At 35.5% G+C, this 24,010-nt stretch overlaps 1 protein-coding gene across 1 annotated transcript; it reads right to left on the bottom strand.

The window, feature by feature from the left end:
• Positions 1 to 241: 241 nt before the first annotated feature.
• LOC140150423 (retinol dehydrogenase 8-like) lies at positions 242 to 4,143 on the bottom strand. The gene is made up of 4 exons (XM_072172435.1): positions 3,876 to 4,143; positions 1,908 to 2,087; positions 1,258 to 1,351; positions 242 to 578 (listed from the first exon to the last, which is right to left on the bottom strand). The coding sequence occupies exons 1-4, from the start codon at positions 4,141 to 4,143 to the stop codon at positions 242 to 244; spliced, it is 879 nt and encodes a 292-aa protein (XP_072028536.1).
• Between the last annotated feature and the right edge of the window lie 19,867 nt (positions 4,144 to 24,010).

Below are 24,010 nucleotides of genomic sequence, written 5' to 3'. Positions count from 1 at the left end.
GCAAGCAATTTGTTTTGCGAGTGAACTTCGCGGTATCATCTTCCTTCATTCAAAAGGCAACATCTTCCAAATGCAAATTCCAACAAAATCAACAGATCAAGTAGTACTTATAATAATAAATCGATATAATTGGTACTTAAATCAAAACGATTTTCTATTTTTAATGACTTCATGAAAGTAATTAATGTGTCAAGAACATCATTTTGATACAGCCTGTAGAATAACTAATAGCTGATCAATTTTACTGCTTTAACCAACTGTTCATGATCTCATTCCCCGACGGATCAACGAATCTCTGTCGTGCAAATTCTTTCACTGTTTCGGATGATTGATAACGAAAATCTGGTTTGGAGGTCAATATAACATCTTCTACCCACTTCGCGATGTCGTCAATACTTTGCATCTCGGTACCAAGTACAATTTCTGGATTTTGTGTCAGCATCTTCCTGGTAATAGTAGCTTCCTCTTCTGGGCAATTGGTCCAGCTGTCAATTATCGCCTGGTGCGCGCGAATTATATCATTGCCGAAAAGCTGCAGCATAGGTGTGACCACAACTCCTGGTTCGATCAGCGACACCCTGTCAAAAAGTTGCACAAGAATATTCATTAGAATCATATCTTTTCATTGTGACCTTGGCATTTTATGCAAAAATCATTCCATACGATTCCTGAGAGTGATTTTAGTGTTCTTTTGAATAATTTTATGTCAACACTGAACACTGCTTTTTGCTGTCGGAAGTTAAAAAAGAAAGGCAAAAGGAGAGAAGCTGGCCAGCGATTCCCTGAGCATATAGCATTTAGGGTGATTGTGCATCACGTGGGATTCATGTATGTGCGGTGGTTATCATTTTGGTATTTTGTGGTATTTATGGGTGTTATGGTTAAACACCATATTGCATTATAGCAATTTTTAAACCATTCATATTCGTTCTAACACCAGTTTTGATGTTACATACTATTGGAGGCACCAATATAGAAAATGGTATAATTTATACTGAAATTAACATGTCGTTTGATTGAATAACCAAGGAGGAAACAACACCTCATAAGGGTAGTGTAGTTGGTTTCATTGAATTAATTGTTTGTTTGTTTGCTTGTTTGTTTTTGTTCTTGTCTTCTGCTCCTCTCTCGTTTTTATCATAATATGTCACTTCGTTTGACCTACTTTTTTGTTATTTCTTTAGCAAATATATCAATAAATTACAAGAACGTTTTGTTTTTAATTATAATACACGTTAAAGTAAAACACTGACTTACCATACGTTGAACTTTCGCAATGGTGGAGCTATTGATTCACTGAATCCTTCCAAAGCAAACTTGGAAGATATATATTGCTGAAGAAGTGGTACAGCTGAAACAAATGAACAAAGAAAATCGTATAGGAAGAAGACTTCATGAGTTATATACATTAATGTTGTATAGGACATCTTAATTTAATAGTTCGTCTCAAAGCCCTTCCCAAGTCAAAAACATAAATATATTGTTTTACCTTAATTTTTATCTATGGGACGAACTTCTTGTCAAGAATAGACTACATTTTCATCTGTCAAGGAGGTTTGTCTCTGGTCAAGATGAAGAATGTTATTGAGATTTACGATTTAGGCTATGTCAGACGTGATATTTTTGTGTGGTGTATTTCGAGAAAAAAAACAGCGGACGGGAAAAAAATGAAATTTACTCAATCTAGCGGGAATAGTGCGCCAAAGGCGGGCAATTTTACTAATGCGTGCGGGGGCTTTGAGGTGAAATATTAAATAAGATAGCCTTAAGGTGGTACTACACTACAATGATCTTCTTTGAGTTAAGTTTAGGAAAGTTCGAGTGAGGCAATGCTGCGAACTTTTAAGCAATTCTATGCATTTTGGGGCAATTTTGCAAATGTTGGCCAACTTCGTTATTTCGTTTACCTTTAAATCCAACAACACTTGATATCTGAAGAATTTTGCCACTGCGTTGAGCTTTCATGATTGGGGCTATAGCTTTTGTCATTCTGACGCATCCAAAGTAGTTTACATCCATAACGTCATAGAAAGCGTCCATCGCTGGATTTTGCCACCAATCTGCATTTGCTAATCCTGCATTATTTACTGAATAGAAGAGAATGAATTATTTCTGTCGTAATTGAGAGCTTTGAGTTTCGAAATAGATGGCTTCGGGTGTCTACCTCAAACAGAGTAGCATAGACAGGATACTTTGGGGGGAGGGCAAAGCAACTTTTATGGGGGTGAATTTGAAGAATTGTCAAAAATGGGATAAAAATAAACATAAGGCCTACAAATCTTAAATATCAGGGCGGCCAGCACCCCACAGCGTGGAAGACTTCTCACAATGGGCATGCTGGGGGAAGCTTCTCTCTTCTTGGTTACGCCACTGCTGAAATACCCCGATTTCAAACCCATTTTTAATGCTTGTGAAACCTCTCAAAATATACACACAGATCCCTTACCAGTTCCAACTCAAACACACAACCAGAACATGAGTCGAAATCAGTTAGTTTACAGTTTATGCGCATATTGGATGGAATTAATTGGCTATAGGACTTTCCCAGACAACAAGGGGTATCATTTCAACTCACTCAGTCAATCCTTCTATTCCTTTATTTTCACAAATATCCTTAATTGTCTTGTCGATGGTTCCTTGTTTCCTACAACCAAGTTCCAAATGTTCAGAATTTTCTCCTATACATAACATAGTAGGTATCTCTACACTGAATTGAATCTCTTTTCAAATCAAAGTAAGCATGGTTTGTGTCCTTTATAATCGTCGGTCGCAACACATAGTGGCGTACGTGAAGGACAAAATACGTTTCCGATCAAAACGTTTTTGAAGGATATGCTACTAGTAACGGGGTCAATACTCCTCCACGGTTATCTCTCAGTGGCCCGATTCCATTTGTAATTGAAGTTTAAGGTTCAGACTATTAAACTGTATCTTTAATTATTAACTAGGAATAACTATTATAGGATACTAGCTAGCTCTAAACCTATACGCCACTATGTGAAACGGAAAATTTTGAAAGTCACTCTACGCCACTATGTGTTGCGACCGACGTAATGATTATGTCAGCTGAGCCCTTTTGTCAAAGTAATGCAGTATCGCGTATTGTAGCTATTGTTTTGTTTAATACCGAAAGAGACTCCATTTTGAAATACACAAACAATATCCACTTTTAACCGACTATACCATTGCTACTGCTTTCCAAAACCTCGGCAAAGATACATGCTTTTATCATGTTTACATCTGTCAGCGAAGGGTTTGTGACGGTAATACCAAACTAAGGAGCAGTTTTTGGATGGAATTGAGTGCTAGTATTGGCTATACAGGGTGCCCTATAAAAAAACCGGGTTCCAACCAATGTGGTGATATCTCAAAAACCGTTTTCCACCGTCATTCAGTGTTTACATAGCTATGTGAAATCCTCATTTTATGGCTATAATTTGAAGGAAACCAGTTGGTAATACAATCTTAAAGATATGACATCGAATGTACAAAATTAATGTAAGAGATATTGGCCAATATAAAGGGAACTTTATTTATTTATTTTTTTTTTCTACATTTTAACGTATAAACTCAAGAACCGTAAACCTACTAAATTCTTGATGTCATTTTTGATATTCTCAGAAAATTTCCTTAAAGAAACATAAGTCACGTTTTACAAAATGGATATGATTTTTGGGAACAATTGAACAAATCGAGCCCCAAATGGACAAACGTTAGTCTAAACACCTCTCCGGTACGACTGGAAGTTAACAGAACATATCAAAATATCATACCTGGAAATTATAGCTAAAGGCTTTAACATAAATATAATGTGCTTTTAAACCGTGGTTAGTTAGTAGCCTACAACAAACCAGGACCAAAAAGTTTCAACTTACCAAGCACATCAATCCTTCCTTCTTTTTCAAAAATTTCTTTAATTGTCTTATCGATGGTTTCTTGTTTCGTCACATCAAGTTCCCGAATGAATAGTGTATCGTCATAATAACTTCCCGCTTTTGTTTGTGTATCATCCTGATTAGTTGTCATGTTGCGCATTGTAGCATACACCTTAAAACGCCTCTGTGGGTCTTTAGCAAGGGTCAAAGCAATGCCCTGACCAATACCTTTTGAGCACCCAGTAATGACCACTATTTGGGCTGCCATGATGGATTGTACAATGTTATTGAAAAAGGGATCTATATCTCTTATTTGTGCGTACGTGAACAAAGTCAAGATTGTTATCTAAATGTCAACTTTGACCAGGTGAATACAAGCACACCAAACACACCAAATTATATCAATGGTGAGTGTGATAACACAAATAAACCCTAAATGGAGGATTAAAGTAGGATAAATTTGATCTTTGTGCAGAGCAAAATGTATGTTATTCTCATTCTGTTGCAGGGGTTTGATGGGATATATCCTTACCTTAAACATCAATAAGTGCTCATCAGAACTGAAATGCACTTACAATGTACCAGTTTTGAAAAGGGGATAAGCTTTAAGATATGGCTCTTAAAAGTGACACGTACTAAGAAAGTTTTAATGGCCCCTGGGCTCAAACTAGGGGCCATTGAAACATTCTGAGTACTTTGTCTTCTTCCTGATACAGCTTAATACCCCTAGTGGTGTAAAACGAAAATTGGTGAAAATATTCGACATCCGTTACTTGTGCCTTAAACTGCTTTGTGTTTTCAATGCTCTTCAAAAGTAGGAGAAAAAGAGGGAGAAATGGGGGTCCTTTTGGAGGGAGGGGGAAGGGACTACTAGATTCAAAAGATACAGACCATTCCCCAGTGGGGACATTCAAACTGTCTGAGTTCGTACCACTTTAAAGAGCTATATTTTAAGCTCCTCCCATTTTCAAAAACATGGTACATTACAAGTGCATTCAGCTGTGACAAATGCCAATTGCTGACAAAGTTTAAGAAATATCACCTCAAACCTCAATAAATTTGATAATAAAGAACAATGTTGCATAAAGTCCGAAATTGTGTCCCAACAAAGCTCAAATTCAGCCTCCTTAAATCCGCCATTTTAGACAAATGCACTACATTATGAGCACCATAATGTAAACTCATGGAAAGCACATATTCTATCAAAACTTATTTGACACCATCTCCCGACCCCAATAAATATTTAACCCGTGCGGTTTATGCAGACCCATTTCAGATTTAGTCTTTCCATACTAACTGTATATAATGCATTGCTTTATTTTAGACAACCGCGCAGGCTACGACACTCATCATGGGTGAGTATATTTATCTTATTGCCCAGCAGAACAGATGGTAGTATGTGCAGAGAGGGAATAGGTTTGAGGATATCTGAACAGATTCTCCAGTGCCTAGAAGCTACGAAGTAGTTTAACATAGATTCTAAATGGAAATTGAAAATCAACCCCCGAAAAAGATCGACACTACACCTGTCACTCAAAATACGAAACTAGAGCCTTTTCTGTCCTATTACCACATATGGCGCCACAACTGAGATGTCTTCAGTCTATATCCTTGGTGTTAGACTAATGGACTAACTAGGAGATCAAACGCAGGCTCCCTACCATTCAAGTTCATTCTGGAAAAAGTAGCCAACGACAGATGCGTTATGGTTTGGCCATGTTGTCCATATGCCCAACCTACCAGAACGACTTCACGGTCCATAGACCACCGGGTTCAACTCATGACTCCAGAAAATCCATAATGCCACACTGGCCTAAGGACTATGCACATACCAAGGATAACACAACGGAGAGATGCCGCTACACAGTGCTGAGCAGCAGCCCAGAATGAAGGCGGATGAATCGGAAGAAGCCAAAAGCCACACCGGCATAGACCAAGTACATGAAGTATAACACAAAAGAAAGATGCCGCTACCAGATGCTGAATAGCAGGCCCAAACTAGACTATATATAAAAAGTGAAGACTCAGGAGGAGAATGAAGTAAAAAGCACGTTATGTGTACATGAGCACTGTCGTAGTCACACCTTTGTTTCGAATGGACATTTTATTGTGAAATGTCATTGTCCAAGGAATACATTAAAAAAATTCCACATAGCCCCCGAATGAAAAGTATTTAATTATCTTTGTAATCACTCAAGAAGCATTTGGTGTGAATTTTACATCCTTACTAGAGGCTACTAAATTTTTACGAGCCTTTTTATTTTACATGTAAAGCCTATGGGGGTGACGATTAGAAATGGACGGCAATATTGAAAAACCCTCATTTTGGGCCATTTTAGACACTAAAATGCTCATAAAAAAAGAATAGCCTCTGGTTCGGATGTAAAATTCACACACAATGCTACCTGAGTGAGTACAAACATAATTAAATACATTTCATTCGGGGTCTATATCAAAAACAAAAAATGTCCTATACCCTAATGGTTATGTAACAAAGGTGGCCAGTGGGTGAGGTTTATAAGGCCATCGGTACATGAAGGGTGTTGGTTAGAAAATCAAGTCAAAAGTAGACAAATTAATGCACACTGCTTAAGCAGAGTAAAGGATTAATGAATACATGTAGCCCAAATACTTCCAACATTGGATGTAACCCTTCCCATGACTGAGCCCCATATTATTATGCCCTATGGGCCTAAATATCAAAATAAATCCCAAACATCTTCAGGATGATACGTTGGTACACTGATTCCCCATGTAAGGTTATGTAATTGAAAAATGCAGGTTTGAGTTCGCAACGGGTAAAGTTATATTAACTCTCTTCACGCGGGTGTCGACTGCTGACGACATGTTTTAAATTTTTTTTAATTCAAAAATTTCAGAAATGTAAATTTTCATGACCATATTTGGAATCAGCATGAAAAATGCATTAAAATGAGTAAAAACAAGCCTAGTATTGGTTCAGTATATAGTTCTTAAGATAGCTCTTGATATTTTGAGAAAATATTTCAAAACTTCAACTTTTTCCGTTGAAGCGTATGGCTAGCACGCAGAGCATTAAGTGTCCTGATTGAAATTCAATGTTCTAGATATATGCATTTTATGTGTACATACAGTAGGCTTAAGGGAGTACTACACCCTCAATAAATTTGTGTCTATTTTTGCATTTTTCTCAAAAACTAATAACACAGTGGTAACAAAAGCTATGTATATTATAGGGGCAAGGAATCTAAATACTACACTGGAATTTTAGTGACCCAAGACAAGCGGTTTGTTATTTATGACAAGAAATAAGGTACCGCTAGGGTGTACCTCATTTTCTATCATATATACTGAACCGCTTGTCTTGAGTCACTGGAATTTCAGTGTAGTAATTGGATTCCTTGCCCCAATAATATGCATAAGTTTTGTTACCAGGTTGTTATTAATTTATGAGAAAAATGCCAAAATTGTCACAAATTTACCACAGGGGTGTAGTACCCCCTTAAGATTTTTTTTATTCAGTTTTTTACTAATCTCGTAGCTGATCACTTTTACTGTTTTAACCAACTGTTCATGATCCCATTCCCCGTCGGATCAACGAATCTCTGTCGTGCAATTTCTTTCACTGTTTCTGAAGTTTGATAACGAAAATCTGGTTTGGGGGTCAATATAACATCTTCTACAAATTTTGCGATGTCGTCAATACTCTGTATCTCGGTACCAAGTACAATATCTGGATTTTGTGTCATCATCTTCTTGGTAATAGTAGCTTCCTCTTCTGGGCAATTGGTCCAGCTGTCAATCATCGCCTGGAACGCGCGATTAGTATCATTGCCGAAAAGCTGCAGCATAGGTGTGACCACAGCTCCTGGTTCGATCAGAGACACCCTGTAAAACGTTGCACAAAGATGTTCAGTAGAATCATATTGTCCTTTCATTATGACCTTTGCATTTTGTACAAAAATCATTCCATACGATACCTGAGCGTGATTACAGTGTTCCTTTGAATGATTTTTTGTCAACACTGAACACTACTTTTTGGTGTCGGAAGTCAAAGAAGAAACGCGAAAGGAGAGAAGATGAACAAATAAGTCAAATCGTATAATTTATAATTAACATATCATTTGATTAAAAACCAATTTCTAAAATTCAAAAAGGAGGTAAATGAGAAAACAGCTCTCTATCATAAGCGCATACGTGTCGTTGCTTTCATTGAATTGATTCCTATCGCAGATGCTTTGTTTTTTGTTTATCAATGATCTAATCAGAGGTAGCTCAGGTAGTTATTAATGATCTAATCAGAGGTAACTCAGGTAATAAACTGGTTAATTATGTTAGCCAAATCCAATAAATATTACTCACGGAACTGCGGTAATAAACTGGTTAATTATGTTAGCCAAATCCAATAAATATTACTCACGGAACTGAGCTTTCTTGAATCTCTTTGCTGGTAACTCAGGTAGTTTATAAATGATTTAATCAGAGGTAACACAGATAGTTTATCAATGGTCTAATCAGAGGTAACTCAGGTAGTTTATCAATGAACTAATCAGAGGTAACTCAGGTAGTTTATCAGTAATCTAATCAGAGGTATCTCAGGTAGTTTATTAATGATCTAATTAGAGCTAACTCGGGTAGTTTATCAATAATCTAATCGGAGGTAACACAGGTAGTTTATCAATGATTTAATCAGACGAACCTCAGGTAGTTTATCCGTGAACTAATCAGAGGTAAATCAGGTAGTTTATCAATGAACTAATCAGAGGTAACTCAGGTAGTTTATCAATTATCTAATCAGAGGTAACTCGGGTAGTTAATCAATGATCTAATCAGGGGTAGCCCAGGTAGTTTATTAATGATATAATCAGGGGTAGCTCAGGTAGTTTATCAATGATCAAATCAGAGGTAACTCAGGTAGTTTATCAATGATCAAATCAGGGGTAGCTCAGGTAGTTTATCAATGATATATTCAGAGGTAACTCAGGTAGTTTATCAATGATCTAATCAGGGGTAAATCATGTAGCTTATCAATGATCTAATCAGGGGTAGCCCAGGTAGTTTATCAATGATCTTATCAGGGGTAGCTCAGGTAGTTTATTAATGAACTAATCAGAGGTAACTTAGGTAGTTTATCAATGATCTAATCAGAGGTAACTCAGGTAGTTTATTAATGATCTAATCAGGGGTAGCTTAGGTAGTTTATCAATGAAATAATCAAAGGTAATTCAGGTAGTTTATCAATGATCTAATCAGGGGTAACTCATGTAGTTTATCAATGATCTAATCAGAGGTAAATAAGGTAGTTTATCAATGAACTAATCAGAGGTAAATCAGGTAGTTTTTCAATGATCTAATCAGGGGTAGCTCAGGTAGTTTATCAATGATCTAATCAGGGGTAGCCCAGGTAGTTTATCAATGATCTAATCAGGGGTAGCTCAGGTAGTTTATTAATGAACTAATCAGAGGTAACTTAGGTAGTTTATCAATGATCTAATCAGAGGTAACTCAGGTAGTTTATTAATGATCTAATCAGGGGTAGCTTAGGTAGTTTATCAATGAAATAATCAAAGGTAATTCAGGTAGTTTATCAATGATCTAATCAGGGGTAACTCATGTAGTTTATCAATGATCTAATCAGAGGTAACACAGGTAGTTTATCAATGATTTAATCAGAGGAACCTCAGGTAGTTTATCCGTGAACTAATCAGAGGTAAATCAGGTAGTTTATCCGTCAACTAATCAGAGGTAAATCAGGTAGTTTATCAATGAACTAATCAAAGGTAACTCAGGTAGTTTATCAATGATCTAATCAGGGGTAGCTCAGGTAGTTGATTAATGATATAATCAGGGATAGCGCAGGTAGTTTATCAATAATCTAATCGGAGGTAACACAGGTAGTTTATCAATGATTTAATCAGACGAACCTCAGGTAGTTTATCCGTGAACTAATCAGAGGTAAATCAGGTAGTTTATCAATGAACTAATCAGAGGTAACTCAGGTAGTTTATCAATGATCTAATCAGGGGTAGCTCAGGTAGTTGATTAATGATATAATCAGGGTAGCTCAGGTAGATTATCAATGATCTAATCAGGGGTAGCTCAGGTAGTTTATTAATGAACTAATCAGAGGTAACTTAGGTAGTTTATCAATGATCTAATCAGCGGTACCTCAGGTAGTTTATTAATGATCTAATCAGGGGTAGCTTAGGTAGTTTATCAATGAAATAATCAAAGGTAATTCAGGCAGTTTATCAATGATCTAATCAGGGGTAACTCATGTAGTTTATCAATGATCTAATCAGAGATAACACAGGTAGTTTATCAATGATTTAATTAGAGGAACCTCAGGTAGTTTATCCGTGAACTAATCAGAGGTAAATCAGGTAGTTTATCCGTCAACTAATCAGAGGTAAATCAGGTAGTTTATCAATGAACTAATCAGGGGTAGCTCAGGTAGTTGATTAATGATATAATCAGGGGTAGCTCAGATAGTTTATCAATGACTTAATCAGACGAACCTCAGGTAGTTTATCCGTGAACTAATCAGAGGTAAATCAGGTAGTTTATCAATGAACTAATCAGAGGTAACTCAGGTAGTTTATCAATTATCTAATCAGAGGTAACTCGGGTAGTTTATCAATGATCTAATCAGGGTAGCCCAGGTAGTTTATTAATGATATAATCAGGGGTAACTCAGGTAGTTTATCAATGATCAAATCAGAGGTAACTCAGGTAGTTTATCAATGATCTAATCAGGGGTAAATCATGTAGTTTATCAATGATCTAATCAGGGGTAGCCCAGGTAGTTTATCAATGATCTTATCAGAGTAGCTCAGGCAGTTTATTAATGAACTAATCAGAGGTAACTTAGGTAGTTTATCAATGATCTAATCAGAGGTAACTAAGGTAGTTTATTAATGATCTAATCAGGGGTAGCTTAGGTAGTTTATCAATGAAATAATCAAAGGTAATTCAGGTAGTTTATCAATGATCTAATCAGGGGTAACTCATGTAGTTTATCAATGATCTAATCAGAGGTAAATCAGGTAGTTTATCAATGAACTAATCAGAGGTAAATCAGGTAGTTTTTCAATGATCTAATCAGGGGTAGCTCAGGTAGTTTATCAATGATCTAATCAGGGGTAGCCCAGGCAGTTTATCAATGATCTAATCAGGGGTAACTCATGTAGTTTATCAATGATCTAATCAGAGGTAACACAGGTAGTTTATCAATGATTTAATCAGAGGAACCTCAGGTAGTTTATCCGTGAACTAATCAGAGGTAAATCAGGTAGTTTATCCGTCAACTCATCAGAGGTAAATCAGGTAGTTTATCAATGAACTAATCAAAGGTAACTCAGGTAGTTTATCAATGATCTAATCAGGGGTAGCTCAGGTAGTTGATTAATGATATAATCAGGGGTAGCTCAGATAGTTTATCAATAATCTAATCGGAGGTAACACAGGTAGTTTATCAATGATTTAATCAGACGAACCTCAGGTAGTTTATCCGTGAACTAATCAGAGGTAAATCAGGTAGTTTATCAATGAACTAATCAGAGGTAACTCAGGTAGTTTATCAATTATCTAATCAGAGGTAACTCGGGTAGTTTATCAATGATCTAATCAGGGGTAGCCCAGGTAGTTTATTAATGATATAATCAGGGGTAGCTCAGGTAGTTTATCAATGATCAAATCAGAGGTAACTCAGGTAGTTTATCAATGATCAAATCAGGGGTAGCTCAGGTAGTTTATCAATGATATATCCAGAGGTAACTCAGGTAGTTTATCAATGATCTAATCAGGGGTAAATCATGTAGTTTATCAATGATCTAATCAGAGGTAACACAGGTAGTTTATCAATGATTTAATCAGAGGTACATGTAACACAGGTAATTTATCAATGATCTAATCAGGGGTAGCTCAGGCATTTTATCAATGATCTAATCAGAGGTAACACAGGTAGTTTATCAATAATCTAATCGGAGGTAACACAGGTAGTTTATCAATGATTTAATCAGACGAACCTCAGGTAGTTTATCCGTGAACTAATCAGAGGTAAATCAGGTAGTTTATCAATGAACTAATCAGAGGTAACTCAGGTAGTTTATCAATTATCTAATCAGAGGTAACTCGGGTAGTTTATCAATGATCTAATCAGGGGTAGCCCAGGTAGTTTATTAATGATATAGTCAGGGGTAGCTCAGGTAGTTTATCAATGATCAAATCAGAGGTAACTCAGGTAGTTTATCAATGATCAAATCAGGGGTAGCTCAGGTAGTTTATCAATGATATATCCAGAGGTAACTCAGGTAGTTTTTCAATGATCTAATCAGAGGTACATGTAACACAGGTAATTTATCAATGATCTAATCAGGGGTAGCTCAGGTATTTTATCAATGATCTAATCAGAGGTAACACAGGTAGTTTATCAATGATTTAATCAGAGGTACATGTAACACAGGTAATTTATCAATGATCTAATCAGTAGCTCAGGTATTTTATCAATGATCTAATCAGAGGTAACACAGGTAGTTTATCAATAATCTAATCGGAGGTAACACAGGTAGTTTATCAATGATTTAATCAGACGAACCTCAGGTAGTTTATCCGTGAACTAATCAGAGGTAAATCAGGTAGTTTATCAATGAACTAATCAGAGGTAACTCAGGTAGTTTATCAATTATCTAATCAGAGGTAACTCGGGTAGTTTATCAATGATCTAATCAGGGTAGCCCAGGTAGTTTATTAATGATATAATCAGGGTAGCTCAGGTAGTTTATCAATGATCAAATCAGAGGTAACTCAGGTAGTTTATCAATGATCAAATCAGGGGTAGCTCAGGTAGTTTATCAATGATATATCCAGAGGTAACTCAGGTAGTTTTTCAATGATCTAATCAGAGGTACATGTAACACAGGTAATTTATCAATGATCTAATCAGGGTAGCTCAGGTAGTTTATCAATGATCTAATCAGAGGTAACACAGGTAGTTTATCAATGATTTAATCAGAGGTACATGTAACACAGGTAATTTATCAATGATCTAATCAGGGTAGCTCAGGTATTTTATCAATGATCTAATCAGAGGTAACACAGGTAGTTTATCAATAATCTAATCGGAGGTAACACAGGTAGTTTATCAATGATTTAATCAGACGAACCTCAGGTAGTTTATCCGTGAACTAATCAGAGGTAAATCAGGTAGTTTATCAATGAACTAATCAGAGGTAACTCAGGTAGTTTATCAATTATCTAATCAGAGGTAACTCGGGTAGTTTATCAATGATCAGGTAGTTTATTAATGATATAATCAGGGGTAGCTCAGGTAGTTTATCAATGATCAAATCAGAGGTAACTCAGGTAGTTTATCAATGATCAAATCAGGGGTAGCTCAGGTAGTTTATCAATGATATATCCAGATTTAACTCAGGTACTTTATCAATGATCTAATCAGGGTAACTCATGTAGTTTATCAATGATCTAATCAGAGGTAACACAGGTAGTTTATCAATGATTTAATCAGAGGTACATGTAACACAGGTAATTTATCAATGATCTAATCAGGGGTAGCTCAGGTATTTTATCAATGATCTAATCAGAGGTAACACAGGTAGTTTATCAATAATCTAATCGGAGGTAACACAGGTAGTTTATCAATGATTTAATCAGAGAAATCTCAGGTAGTTTATCCGTGAACTAATCAGAGGTAAATCAGGTAGTTTATCAATGAACTAATCAGAGGTAACTCAGGTAGTTTATCAATGATCTAATCAGAGGTAGCTCAGGTAGTTGATTAATGATATAATCAGGGGTAGCTCAGGTAGATTATCAATGATCTAATCAGGGGTAGCTCAGGTAGTTTATTAATGAACTAATCAGAGGTAACTTAGGTAGTTTATCAATGATCTAATCAGCGGTACCTCAGGTAGTTTATTAATGATCTAATCAGGGTAGCTTAGGTAGTTTATCAATGACTTAAACAAAGGTAATTCAGGTAGTTTATCAATGATCTAATCAGGGGTAGCTCATGTAGTTTATCAATGATCTAATCAGAGGTAACACAGGTAGTTTATCAATGATTTAATCAGAGGAACCTCAGGTAGTTTATCCGTGAACTAATCAGAGGTAAATCAGGTAGTTTATCCGTCAACTAATCAGAGGTAAATCAGGTAGTTTATCAATGAACTAATCAAAGGTAACTCAGGTAGTTTATCAATGATCTAATCAGGGGTAGCTCAGGTAGTTGATTAATGATATAATCAGGGGTAGCTCAGATAGTTTATCAATAATCTAATCGGAGGTAACACAGGTAGTTTATCAATGATTTAATCAGACGAACCTCAGGTAGTTTATCCGTGAACTAATCAGAGGTAAATCAGGTAGTTTATCAATGAACTAATCAGAGGTAACTCAGGTAGTTTATCAATTATCTAATCAGAGGTAACTCAGGTAGTTAATCAATGATCTAATCAGAGGTATCTCAGGTAGTTTATTAATGATATAATCAGGGGTAGCTCAGGTAGTTTATCAATGATCAAATCAGAGGTAACTCAGGTAGTTTATCAATGATCAAATCAGGGGTAGCTAAGGTAGTTTATCAATGATATATCCAGAGGTAACTCAGGTAGTTTATCAATGATCTAATCAGGGGTAAATCATGTAGTTTATCAATTATCTAATCAGAGGTAACACAGGTAGTTTATTAATGATTTAATCAGAGGTACATGTAACACAGGTAATTTATCAATGATCTAATCAGGGGTAGCTCAGGTATTTTATCAATGATCTAATCAGAGGTAACACAGGTAGTTTATCAATGATTTAATCAGAGGGTAACACAGGTAATTTATCAATGATCTAATCAGGGGTAGCTCAGGTATTTTATCAATGATCTAATCAGAGGTAACACAGGTAGTTTATCAATAATCTAATCGGAGGTAACACAGGTAGTTTATCAATGATTTAATCAGACGAACCTCAGGTAGTTTATCCGTGAACTAATCAGAGGTAAATCAGGTAGTTTATCAATGAACTAATCAGAGGTAACTCAGGTAGTTTATCAATTATCTAATCAGAGGTAACTCGGGTAGTTTATCAATGATCTAATCAGGGGTAGCCCAGGTAGTTTATTAATGATATAATCAGAGGTAGCTCAGGTAGTTTATCAATGATCAAATCAGAGGTAACTCAGGTAGTTTATCAATGATCAAATCAGGGGTAGCTCAGGTAGTTTATCAATGATATATCCAGATTTAACTCAGGTACTTTATCAATGATCTAATCAGGGGTAAATCATGTAGTTTATCAATGATCTAATCAGAGGTAACACAGGTAGTTTATCAATGATTTAATCAGAGGTGCATGTAACACAGGTAATTTATCAATGATCTAATCAGGGGTAGCTCAGGTATTTTATCAATGATCTAATCAGAGGTAACACAGGTAGTTTATCAATAATCTAATCGGAGGTAACACAGGTAGTTTATCAATGATTTAATCAGAGAAATCTCAGGTAGTTTATCCGTGAACTAATCAGAGGTAAATCAGGTAGTTTATCAATGAACTAATCAGAGGTAACTCAGGTAGTTTATCAATGATCTAATCAGGGGTAGCTCAGGTAGTTGATTAATGATATAATCAGGGGTAGCTCAGGTAGAATCAGGGGTAGCTCAGGTAGTTTATTAATGAACTAATCAGAGGTAACTTAGGTAGTTTATCAATGATCTAATCAGCGGTACCTCAGGTAGTTTATTAATGATCTAATCAGGGGTAGCTTAGGTAGTTTATCAATGAAATAATCAAAGGTAATTCAGGCAGTTTATCAATGATCTAATCAGGGGTAACTCATGTAGTTTATCAATGATCTAATCAGAGGTAACACAGGTAGTTTATCAATGATTTAATCAGAGGAACCTCAGGTAGTTTATCCGTGAACTAATCAGAGGTAAATCAGGTAGTTTATCCGTCAACTAATCAGAGGTAAATCAGGTAGTTTATCAATGAACTAATCAAAGGTAACTCAGGTAGTTTATCAATGATCTAATCATGGGTAGCTCAGGTAGTTGATTAATGATATAATCAGGGTAGCTCAGATAGTTTATCAATAATCTAATCGGAGGTAACACAGGTAGTTTATCAATGATTTAATCAGACGAACCTCAGGTAGTTTATCCGTGAACTAATCAGAGGTAAATCAGGTAGTTTATCAATGAACTAATCAGAGGTAACTCAGGTAGTTTATCAATTATCTAATCAGAGGTAACTCGGGTAGTTAATCAATGATCTAATCAGGGGTAGCCCAGGTAGTTTATTAATGATATAATCAGGGGTAGCTCAGGTAGTTTATCAATGATCAAATCAGAGGTAACTCAGGTAGTTTATCAATGATCAAATCAGGGGTAGCTTAGGTAGTTTATCAATGATATATCCAGAGGTAACTCAGGTAGTTTATCAATGATCTAATCAGGGGTAAATCATGTAGTTTATCAATTATCTAATCAGAGGTAACACAGGTAGTTTATTAATGATTTAATCAGAGGTACATGTAACACAGGTAATTTATCAATGATCTAATCAGGGGTAGCTCAGGTATTTTATCAATGATCTAATCAGAGGTAACACAGGTAGTTTATCAATAATCTAATCGGAGGTAACACAGGTAGTTTATCAATGATTTAATCAGAGAAATCTCAGGTAGTTTATCCGTGAACTAATCAGAGGTAAATCAGGTAGTTTATCAATGAACTAATCAGAGGTAACTCAGGTAGTTTATCAATGTAACTCAGGTAGTTTATTAATGATATAATCAGGGGTAGCTCAGGTAGTTTATCAATGATCAAATCAGAGGTAACTCAGGTAGTTTATCAATGATCAAATCATGGTTAGCTCAGGTAGTTTATCAATGATATATCCAGATTTAACTCAGGTACTTTATCAATGATCTAATCAGGGTAGTTTATCAATGATCTAATCAGAGGTAACACAGGTAGTTTATCAATGATTTAATCAGAGGTACATGTAACACAGGTAATTTATCAATGATCTAATCAGGGGTAGCTCAGATAGTTTATCAATAATCTAATCGGAGGTAACACAGGTAGTTTATCAATGATTTAATCAGACGAACCTCAGGTAGTTTATCCGTGAACTAATCAGAGGTAAATCAGGTAGTTTATCAATGAACTAATCAGAGGTAACTCAGGTAGTTTATCAATTATCTAATCAGAGGTAACTCGGGTAGTTTATCAATGATCTAATCAGGGGTAGCCCAGGTAGTTTATTAATGATATAATTCGGGGGAGCTCAGGTAGTTTATCAATGATCAAATCAGAGGTAACTCAGGTAGTTTATCAATGATCAAATCAGGGGTAGCTCAGGTAGTTTATCAATGATATATCCAGAGGTAACTCAGGTAGTTTATCAATGATCTAATCAGGGGTAAATCATGTAGTTTATCAATGATCTAATCAGAGGTAACACAGGTAGTTTATCAATGATTTAATCAGAGGTACATGTAACACAGGTAATTTATCAATGATCTAATCTAAGGTATTTTATCAATGATCTAATCAGAGGTAACACAGGTAGTTTATCAATAATCTAATCGGAGGTAACACAGGTAGTTTATCAATGATTTAATCAGACGAACCTCAGGTAGTTTATCCGTGAACTAATCAGAGGTAAATCAGGTAGTTTATCAATGAACTAATCAGAGGTAACTCAGGTAGTTTATCAATTATCTAATCAGAGGTAACTCGGGTAGTTTATCAATGATTTATCAATGATATAATCAGGGGTAGCTCAGGTAGTTTATCAATGATCAAATCAGAGGTAACTCAGGTAGTTTATCAATGATCAAATCAGGGGTAGCTCAGGTAGTTTATCAATGATATATCCAGAGGTAACTCAGGTAGTTTTTCAATGATCTAATCAGAGGTACATGTAACACAGGTAATTTATCAATGATCTAATCAGGGGTAGCTCAGGTATTTTATCAATGATCTAATCAGAGGTAACACAGGTAGTTTATCAATGATTTAATCAGAGGTACATGTAACACAGGTAATTTATCAATGATCTAATCAGGGGTAGCTCAGGTATTTTATCAATGATCTAATCAGAGGTAACACAGGTAGTTGATCAATAATCTAATCGGAGGTAACACAGGTAGTTTATCAATGATTTAATCAGACGAACCTCAGGTAGTTTATCCGTGAACTAATCAGAGGTAAATCAGGTAGTTTATCAATGAACTAATCAGAGGTAACTCAGGTAGTTTATCAATTATCTAATCAGAGGTAACTCGGGTAGTTTATCAATGATCTAATCAGGGTAGCCCAGGTAGTTTATTAATGATATAATCAGGGTAGCTCAGGTAGTTTATCAATGATCAAATCAGAGGTAACTCAGGTAGTTTATCAATGATCAAATCAGGGGTAGCTTAGGTAGTTTATCAATGATATATCCAGAGGTAACTCAGGTAGTTTATCAATGATCTAATCAGGGGTAAATCATGTAGTTTATCAATTATCTAATCAGAGGTAACACAGGTAGTTTATTAATGATTTAATCAGAGGTACATGTAACACAGGTAATTTATCAATGATCTAATCAGGGTAGCTCAGGTATTTTATCAATGATCTAATCAGAGGTAACACAGGTAGTTTATCAATAATCTAATCGGAGGTAACACAGGTAGTTTATCAATGATTTAATCAGAGAAATCTCAGGTAGTTTATCCGTGAACTAATCAGAGGTAAATCAGGTAGTTTATCAATGAACTAATCAGAGGTAACTCAGGTAGTTTATCAATGATCAGGTAGTTTATTAATGATATAATCAGGGGTAGCTCAGGTAGTTTATCAATGATCAAATCAGAGGTAACTCAGGTAGTTTATCAATGATCAAATCAGGGGTAGCTCAGGTAGTTTATCAATGATATATCCAGATTTAACTCAGGTACTTTATCAATGATCTAATCAGTGTAAATCATGTAGTTTATCAATGATCTAATCAGAGGTAACACAGGTAGTTTATCAATGATTTAATCAGAGGTACATGTAACACAGGTAATTTATCAATGATCTAATCAGGGGTAGCTCAGATAGTTTATCAATAATCTAATCGGAGGTAACACAGGTAGTTTATCAATGATTTAATCAGACGAACCTCAGGTAGTTTATCCGTGAACTAATCAGAGGTAAATCAGGTAGTTTATCAATGAACTAATCAGAGGTAACTCAGGTAGTTTATCAATTATCTAATCAGAGGTAACTCAGGTAGTTTATCAATGATCAGGTAGTTTATTAATGATATAATCAGGGGTAGCTCAGGTAGTTTATCAATGATCAAATCAGAGGTAACTCAGGTAGTTTATCAATGATCAAATCAGGGGTAGCTCAGGTAGTTTATCAATGATATATCCAGAGGTAACTCAGGTAGTTTATCAATGATCTAATCAGGGGTAAATCATGTAGTTTATCAATGATCTAATCAGAGGTAACACAGGTAGTTTATCAATGATTTAATCAGAGGTACATGTAACACAGGTAATTTATCAATGATCTAATCAGGGGTAGCTCAGGTATTTTATCAATGATCTAATCAGAGGTAACACAGGTAGTTTATCAATAATCTAATCGGAGGTAACACAGGTAGTTTATCAATGATTTAATCAGACGAACCTCAGGTAGTTTATCCGTGAACTAATCAGAGGTAAATCAGGTAGTTTATCAATGAACTAATCAGAGGTAACTCAGGTAGTTTATCAATTATCTAATCAGAGGTAACTCAGGTAGTTTATCAATGATCTAATCAGGGGTAGCCCAGGTAGTTTATTAATGATATAATCAGGGGTAGCTCAGGTAGTTTATCAATGATCAAATCAGAGGTAACTCAGGTAGTTTATCAATGATCAAATCAGGGGTAGCTCAGGTAGTTTATCAATGATATATCCAGAGGTAACTCAGGTAGTTTTTCAATGATCTAATCAGAGGTACATGTAACACAGGTAATTTATCAATGATCTAATCAGGGGTAGCTCAGGTATTTTATCAATGATCTAATCAGAGGTAACACAGGTAGTTTATCAATGATTTAATCAGAGGTACATGTAACACAGGTAATTTATCAATGATCTAATCAGGGGTAGCTCAGGTATTTTATCAATGATCTAATCAGAGGTAACACAGGTAGTTGATCAATAATCTAATCGGAGGTAACACAGGTAGTTTATCAATGATTTAATCAGACGAACCTCAGGTAGTTTATCCGTGAACTAATCAGAGGTAAATCAGGTAGTTTATCAATGAACTAATCAGAGGTAACTCAGGTAGTTTATCAATTATCTAATCAGAGGTAACTCAGGTAGTTTATCAATTTATCAACCAGGTAGTTTATTAATGATATAATCAGGGGTAGCTCAGGTAGTTTATCAATGATCAAATCAGAGGTAACTCAGGTAGTTTATCAATGATCTAATCAGGGGTAACTCAGTAGTTTATCAATGATATATCCAGAGGTAACTCAGGTAGTTTTTCAATGATCTAATCAGAGGTACATGTAACACAGGTAATTTATCAATGATCTAATCAGGGGTAGCTCAGGTATTTTATCAATGATCTAATCAGAGGTAACACAGGTAGTTTATCAATGATTTAATCAGAGGTACATGTAACACAGGTAATTTATCAATGATCTAATCAGGGGTAGCTCAGGTATTTTATCAATGAACTAATCAGAGGTAACTCAGGTAGTTTATCAATTATCTAATCAGAGGTAACTCCGGTAGTTAATCAATGATCTAATCAGGGGTAGCTCAGGTAGTTTATTAATGATATAATCAGGGGTAGCTCAGGTAGTTTATCAATGATCAAATCAGAGGTAACTCAGGTAGTTTATCAATGATCAAATCAGGGGTAGCTCAGGTAGTTTATCAATGATATATCCAGAGGTAACTCAGGTAGTTTATCAATGATCTAATCAGGGGTAAATCATGTAGTTTATCAATTATCTAATCAGAGGTAACACAGGTAGTTTATTAATGATTTAATCAGAGGTACATGTAACACAGGTAATTTATCAATGATCTAATCAGGGGTAGCTCAGGTAGTTTATCAATGATCTAATCAGAGGTAACACAGGTAGTTTATCAATAATCTAATCGGAGGTAACACAGGTAGTTTATCAATGATTTAATCAGAGAAATCTCAGGTAGTTTATCCGTGAACTAATCAGAGGTTAATCAGGTAGTTTATCAATGAACTAATCAGAGGTAACTCAGGTAGTTTATCAATGATCTAATCAGGGGTAGCCCAGGTAGTTTATTAATGATATAATCAGGGGTAGCTCAGGTAGTTTATCAATGATCAAATCAGAGGTAACTCAGGTAGTTTATCAATGATCAAATCAGGGGTAGCTCAGGTAGTTTATCAATGATATATCCAGATTTAACTCAGGTACTTTATCAATGATCTAATCAGGGGTAAATCATGTAGTTTATCAATGATCTAATCAGAGGTAACACAGGTAGTTTATCAATGATTTAATCAGAGGTACATGTAACACAGGTAATTTATCAATGATCTAATCAGGGGTAGCTCAGATAGTTTATCAATAATCTAATCGGAGGTAACACAGGTAGTTTATCAATGATTTAATCAGACGAACCTCAGGTAGTTTATCCGTGAACTAATCAGAGGTAAATCAGGTAGTTTATCAATGAACTAATCAGAGGTAACTCAGGTAGTTTATCAATTATCTAATCAGAGGTAACTCAGGTAGTTTATCAATGACCTAATCAGGGGTAGCCCAGGTAGTTTATTAATGATATAATCAGGGGTAGCTCAGGTAGTTTATCAATGATCAAATCAGAGGTAACTCAGGTAGTTTATCAATGATCAAATCAGGGGTAGCTCAGGTAGTTTATCAATGATATATCCAGAGGTAACTCAGGTAGTTTATCAATGATCTAATCAGGGGTAAATCATGTAGTTTATCAATGATCTAATCAGAGGTAACACAGGTAGTTTATCAATGATTTAATCAGAGGTACATGTAACACAGGTAATTTATCAATGATCTAATCAGAGGTATTTTATCAATGATCTAATCAGAGGTAACACAGGTAGTTTATCAATAATCTAATCGGAGGTAACACAGGTAGTTTATCAATGATTTAATCAGACGAACCTCAGGTAGTTTATCCGTGAACTAATCAGAGGTAAATCAGGTAGTTTATCAATGAACTAATCAGAGGTAACTCAGGTAGTTTATCAATTATCTAATCAGAGGTAACTCGGGTAGTTTATCAATGATCTAATCAGGGTAGCCCAGGTAGTTTATTAATGATATAATCAGGGTAGCTCAGGTAGTTTATCAATGATCAAATCAGAGGTAACTCAGGTAGTTTATCAATGATCAAATCAGGGGTAGCTCAGGTAGTTTATCAATGATATATCCAGAGGTAACTCAGGTAGTTTTTCAATGATCTAATCAGAGGTACATGTAACACAGGTAATTTATCAATGATCTAATCAGGGGTAGCTCAGGTATTTTATCAATGATCTAATCAGAGGTAACACAGGTAGTTTATCAATGATTTAATCAGAGGTACATGTAACACAGGTAATTTATCAATGATCTAATCAGGGGTAGCTCAGGTATTTTATCAATGATCTAATCAGAGGTAACACAGGTAGTTTATCAATAATCTAATCGGAGGTAACACAGGTAGTTTATCAATGATTTAATCAGACGAACCTCAGGTAGTTTATCCGTGAACTAATCAGAGGTAAATCAGGTAGTTTATCAATGAACTAATCAGAGGTAACTCAGGTAGTTTATCAATTATCTAATCAGAGGTAACTCGGGTAGTTTATCAATGATCTAATCAGGGGTAGCCCAGGTAGTTTATTAATGATATAATCAGGGGTAGCTCAGGTAGTTTATCAATGATCAAATCAGAGGTAACTCAGGTAGTTTATCAATGATCAAATCAGGGGTAGCTCAGGTAGTTTATCAATGATATATCCAGAGGTAACTCAGGTAGTTTATCAATGATTTAATCAGAGGTACATGTAACACAGGTAAGTTTATCAATGATCTAATCAGGGGTAACTCATGTAGTTTATCAATGATCTAATCAGAGGTAACACAGGTAGTTTATCAATGATTTAATCAGAGGTACATGTAACACAGGTAATTTATCAATGATCTAATCAGGGTAGCTCAGGTATTTTATCAATGATCTAATCAGAGGTAACACAGGTAGTTTATCAATAATCTAATCGGAGGTAACACAGGTAGTTTATCAATGATTTAATCAGACGAACCTCAGGTAGTTTATCCGTGAACTAATCAGAGGTAAATCAGGTAGTTTATCAATGAACTAATCAGAGGTAACTCAGGTAGTTTATCAATTATCTAATCAGAGGTAACTCAGGTAGTTTATCAATGATCTAATCAGAGGTAACTCAGGTAGCTTATCAATGACCTAAAGCTCAGGTAGTTTATCAATGATCAAATCAGAGGTAACTCAGGTAGTTTATCAATGATCAAATCAGGGGTAGCTCAGGTAGTTTATCAATGATATATCCAGATTTAACTCAGGTACTTTATCAATGATCTAATCAGGGGTAAATCATGTAGTTTATCAATGATCTAATCAGAGGTAACACAGGTAGTTTATCAATGATTTAATCAGAGGTACATGTAACACAGGTAATTTATCAATGATCTAATCAGGGGTAGCTCAGGTATTTTATCAATGATCTAATCAGAGGTAACACAGGTAGTTTATCAATAATCTAATCGGAGGTAACACAGGTAGTTTATCAATGATTTAATCAGAGAAATCTCAGGTAGTTTATCCGTGAACTAATCAGAGGTAAATCAGGTAGTTTATCAATGAACTAATCAGAGGTAACTCAGGTAGTTTATCAATGATCTAATCAGGGGTAGCTCAGGTAGTTGATTAATGATATAATCAGGGGTAGCTCAGGTAGATTATCAATGATCTAATCAGGGGTAGCTCAGGTAGTTTATCAATTATCTAATCAGAGGTAACTCAGGTAGTTTATCAATGATCTAATCAGGGGTAGCCCAGGTAGTTTATTAATGATATAATCAGGGGTAGCTCAGGTAGTTTATCAATG

The sequence above is a fragment of the Amphiura filiformis genome, chromosome 4 (assembly GCF_039555335.1).
Source record: "Amphiura filiformis chromosome 4, Afil_fr2py, whole genome shotgun sequence".
Lineage (NCBI taxonomy): Eukaryota > Metazoa > Echinodermata > Ophiuroidea > Amphilepidida > Amphiuridae > Amphiura > Amphiura filiformis.
The sequence above is the reverse complement of the archived record's forward strand: the minus strand, read 5'-3'. Positions and strand labels throughout refer to the sequence as shown.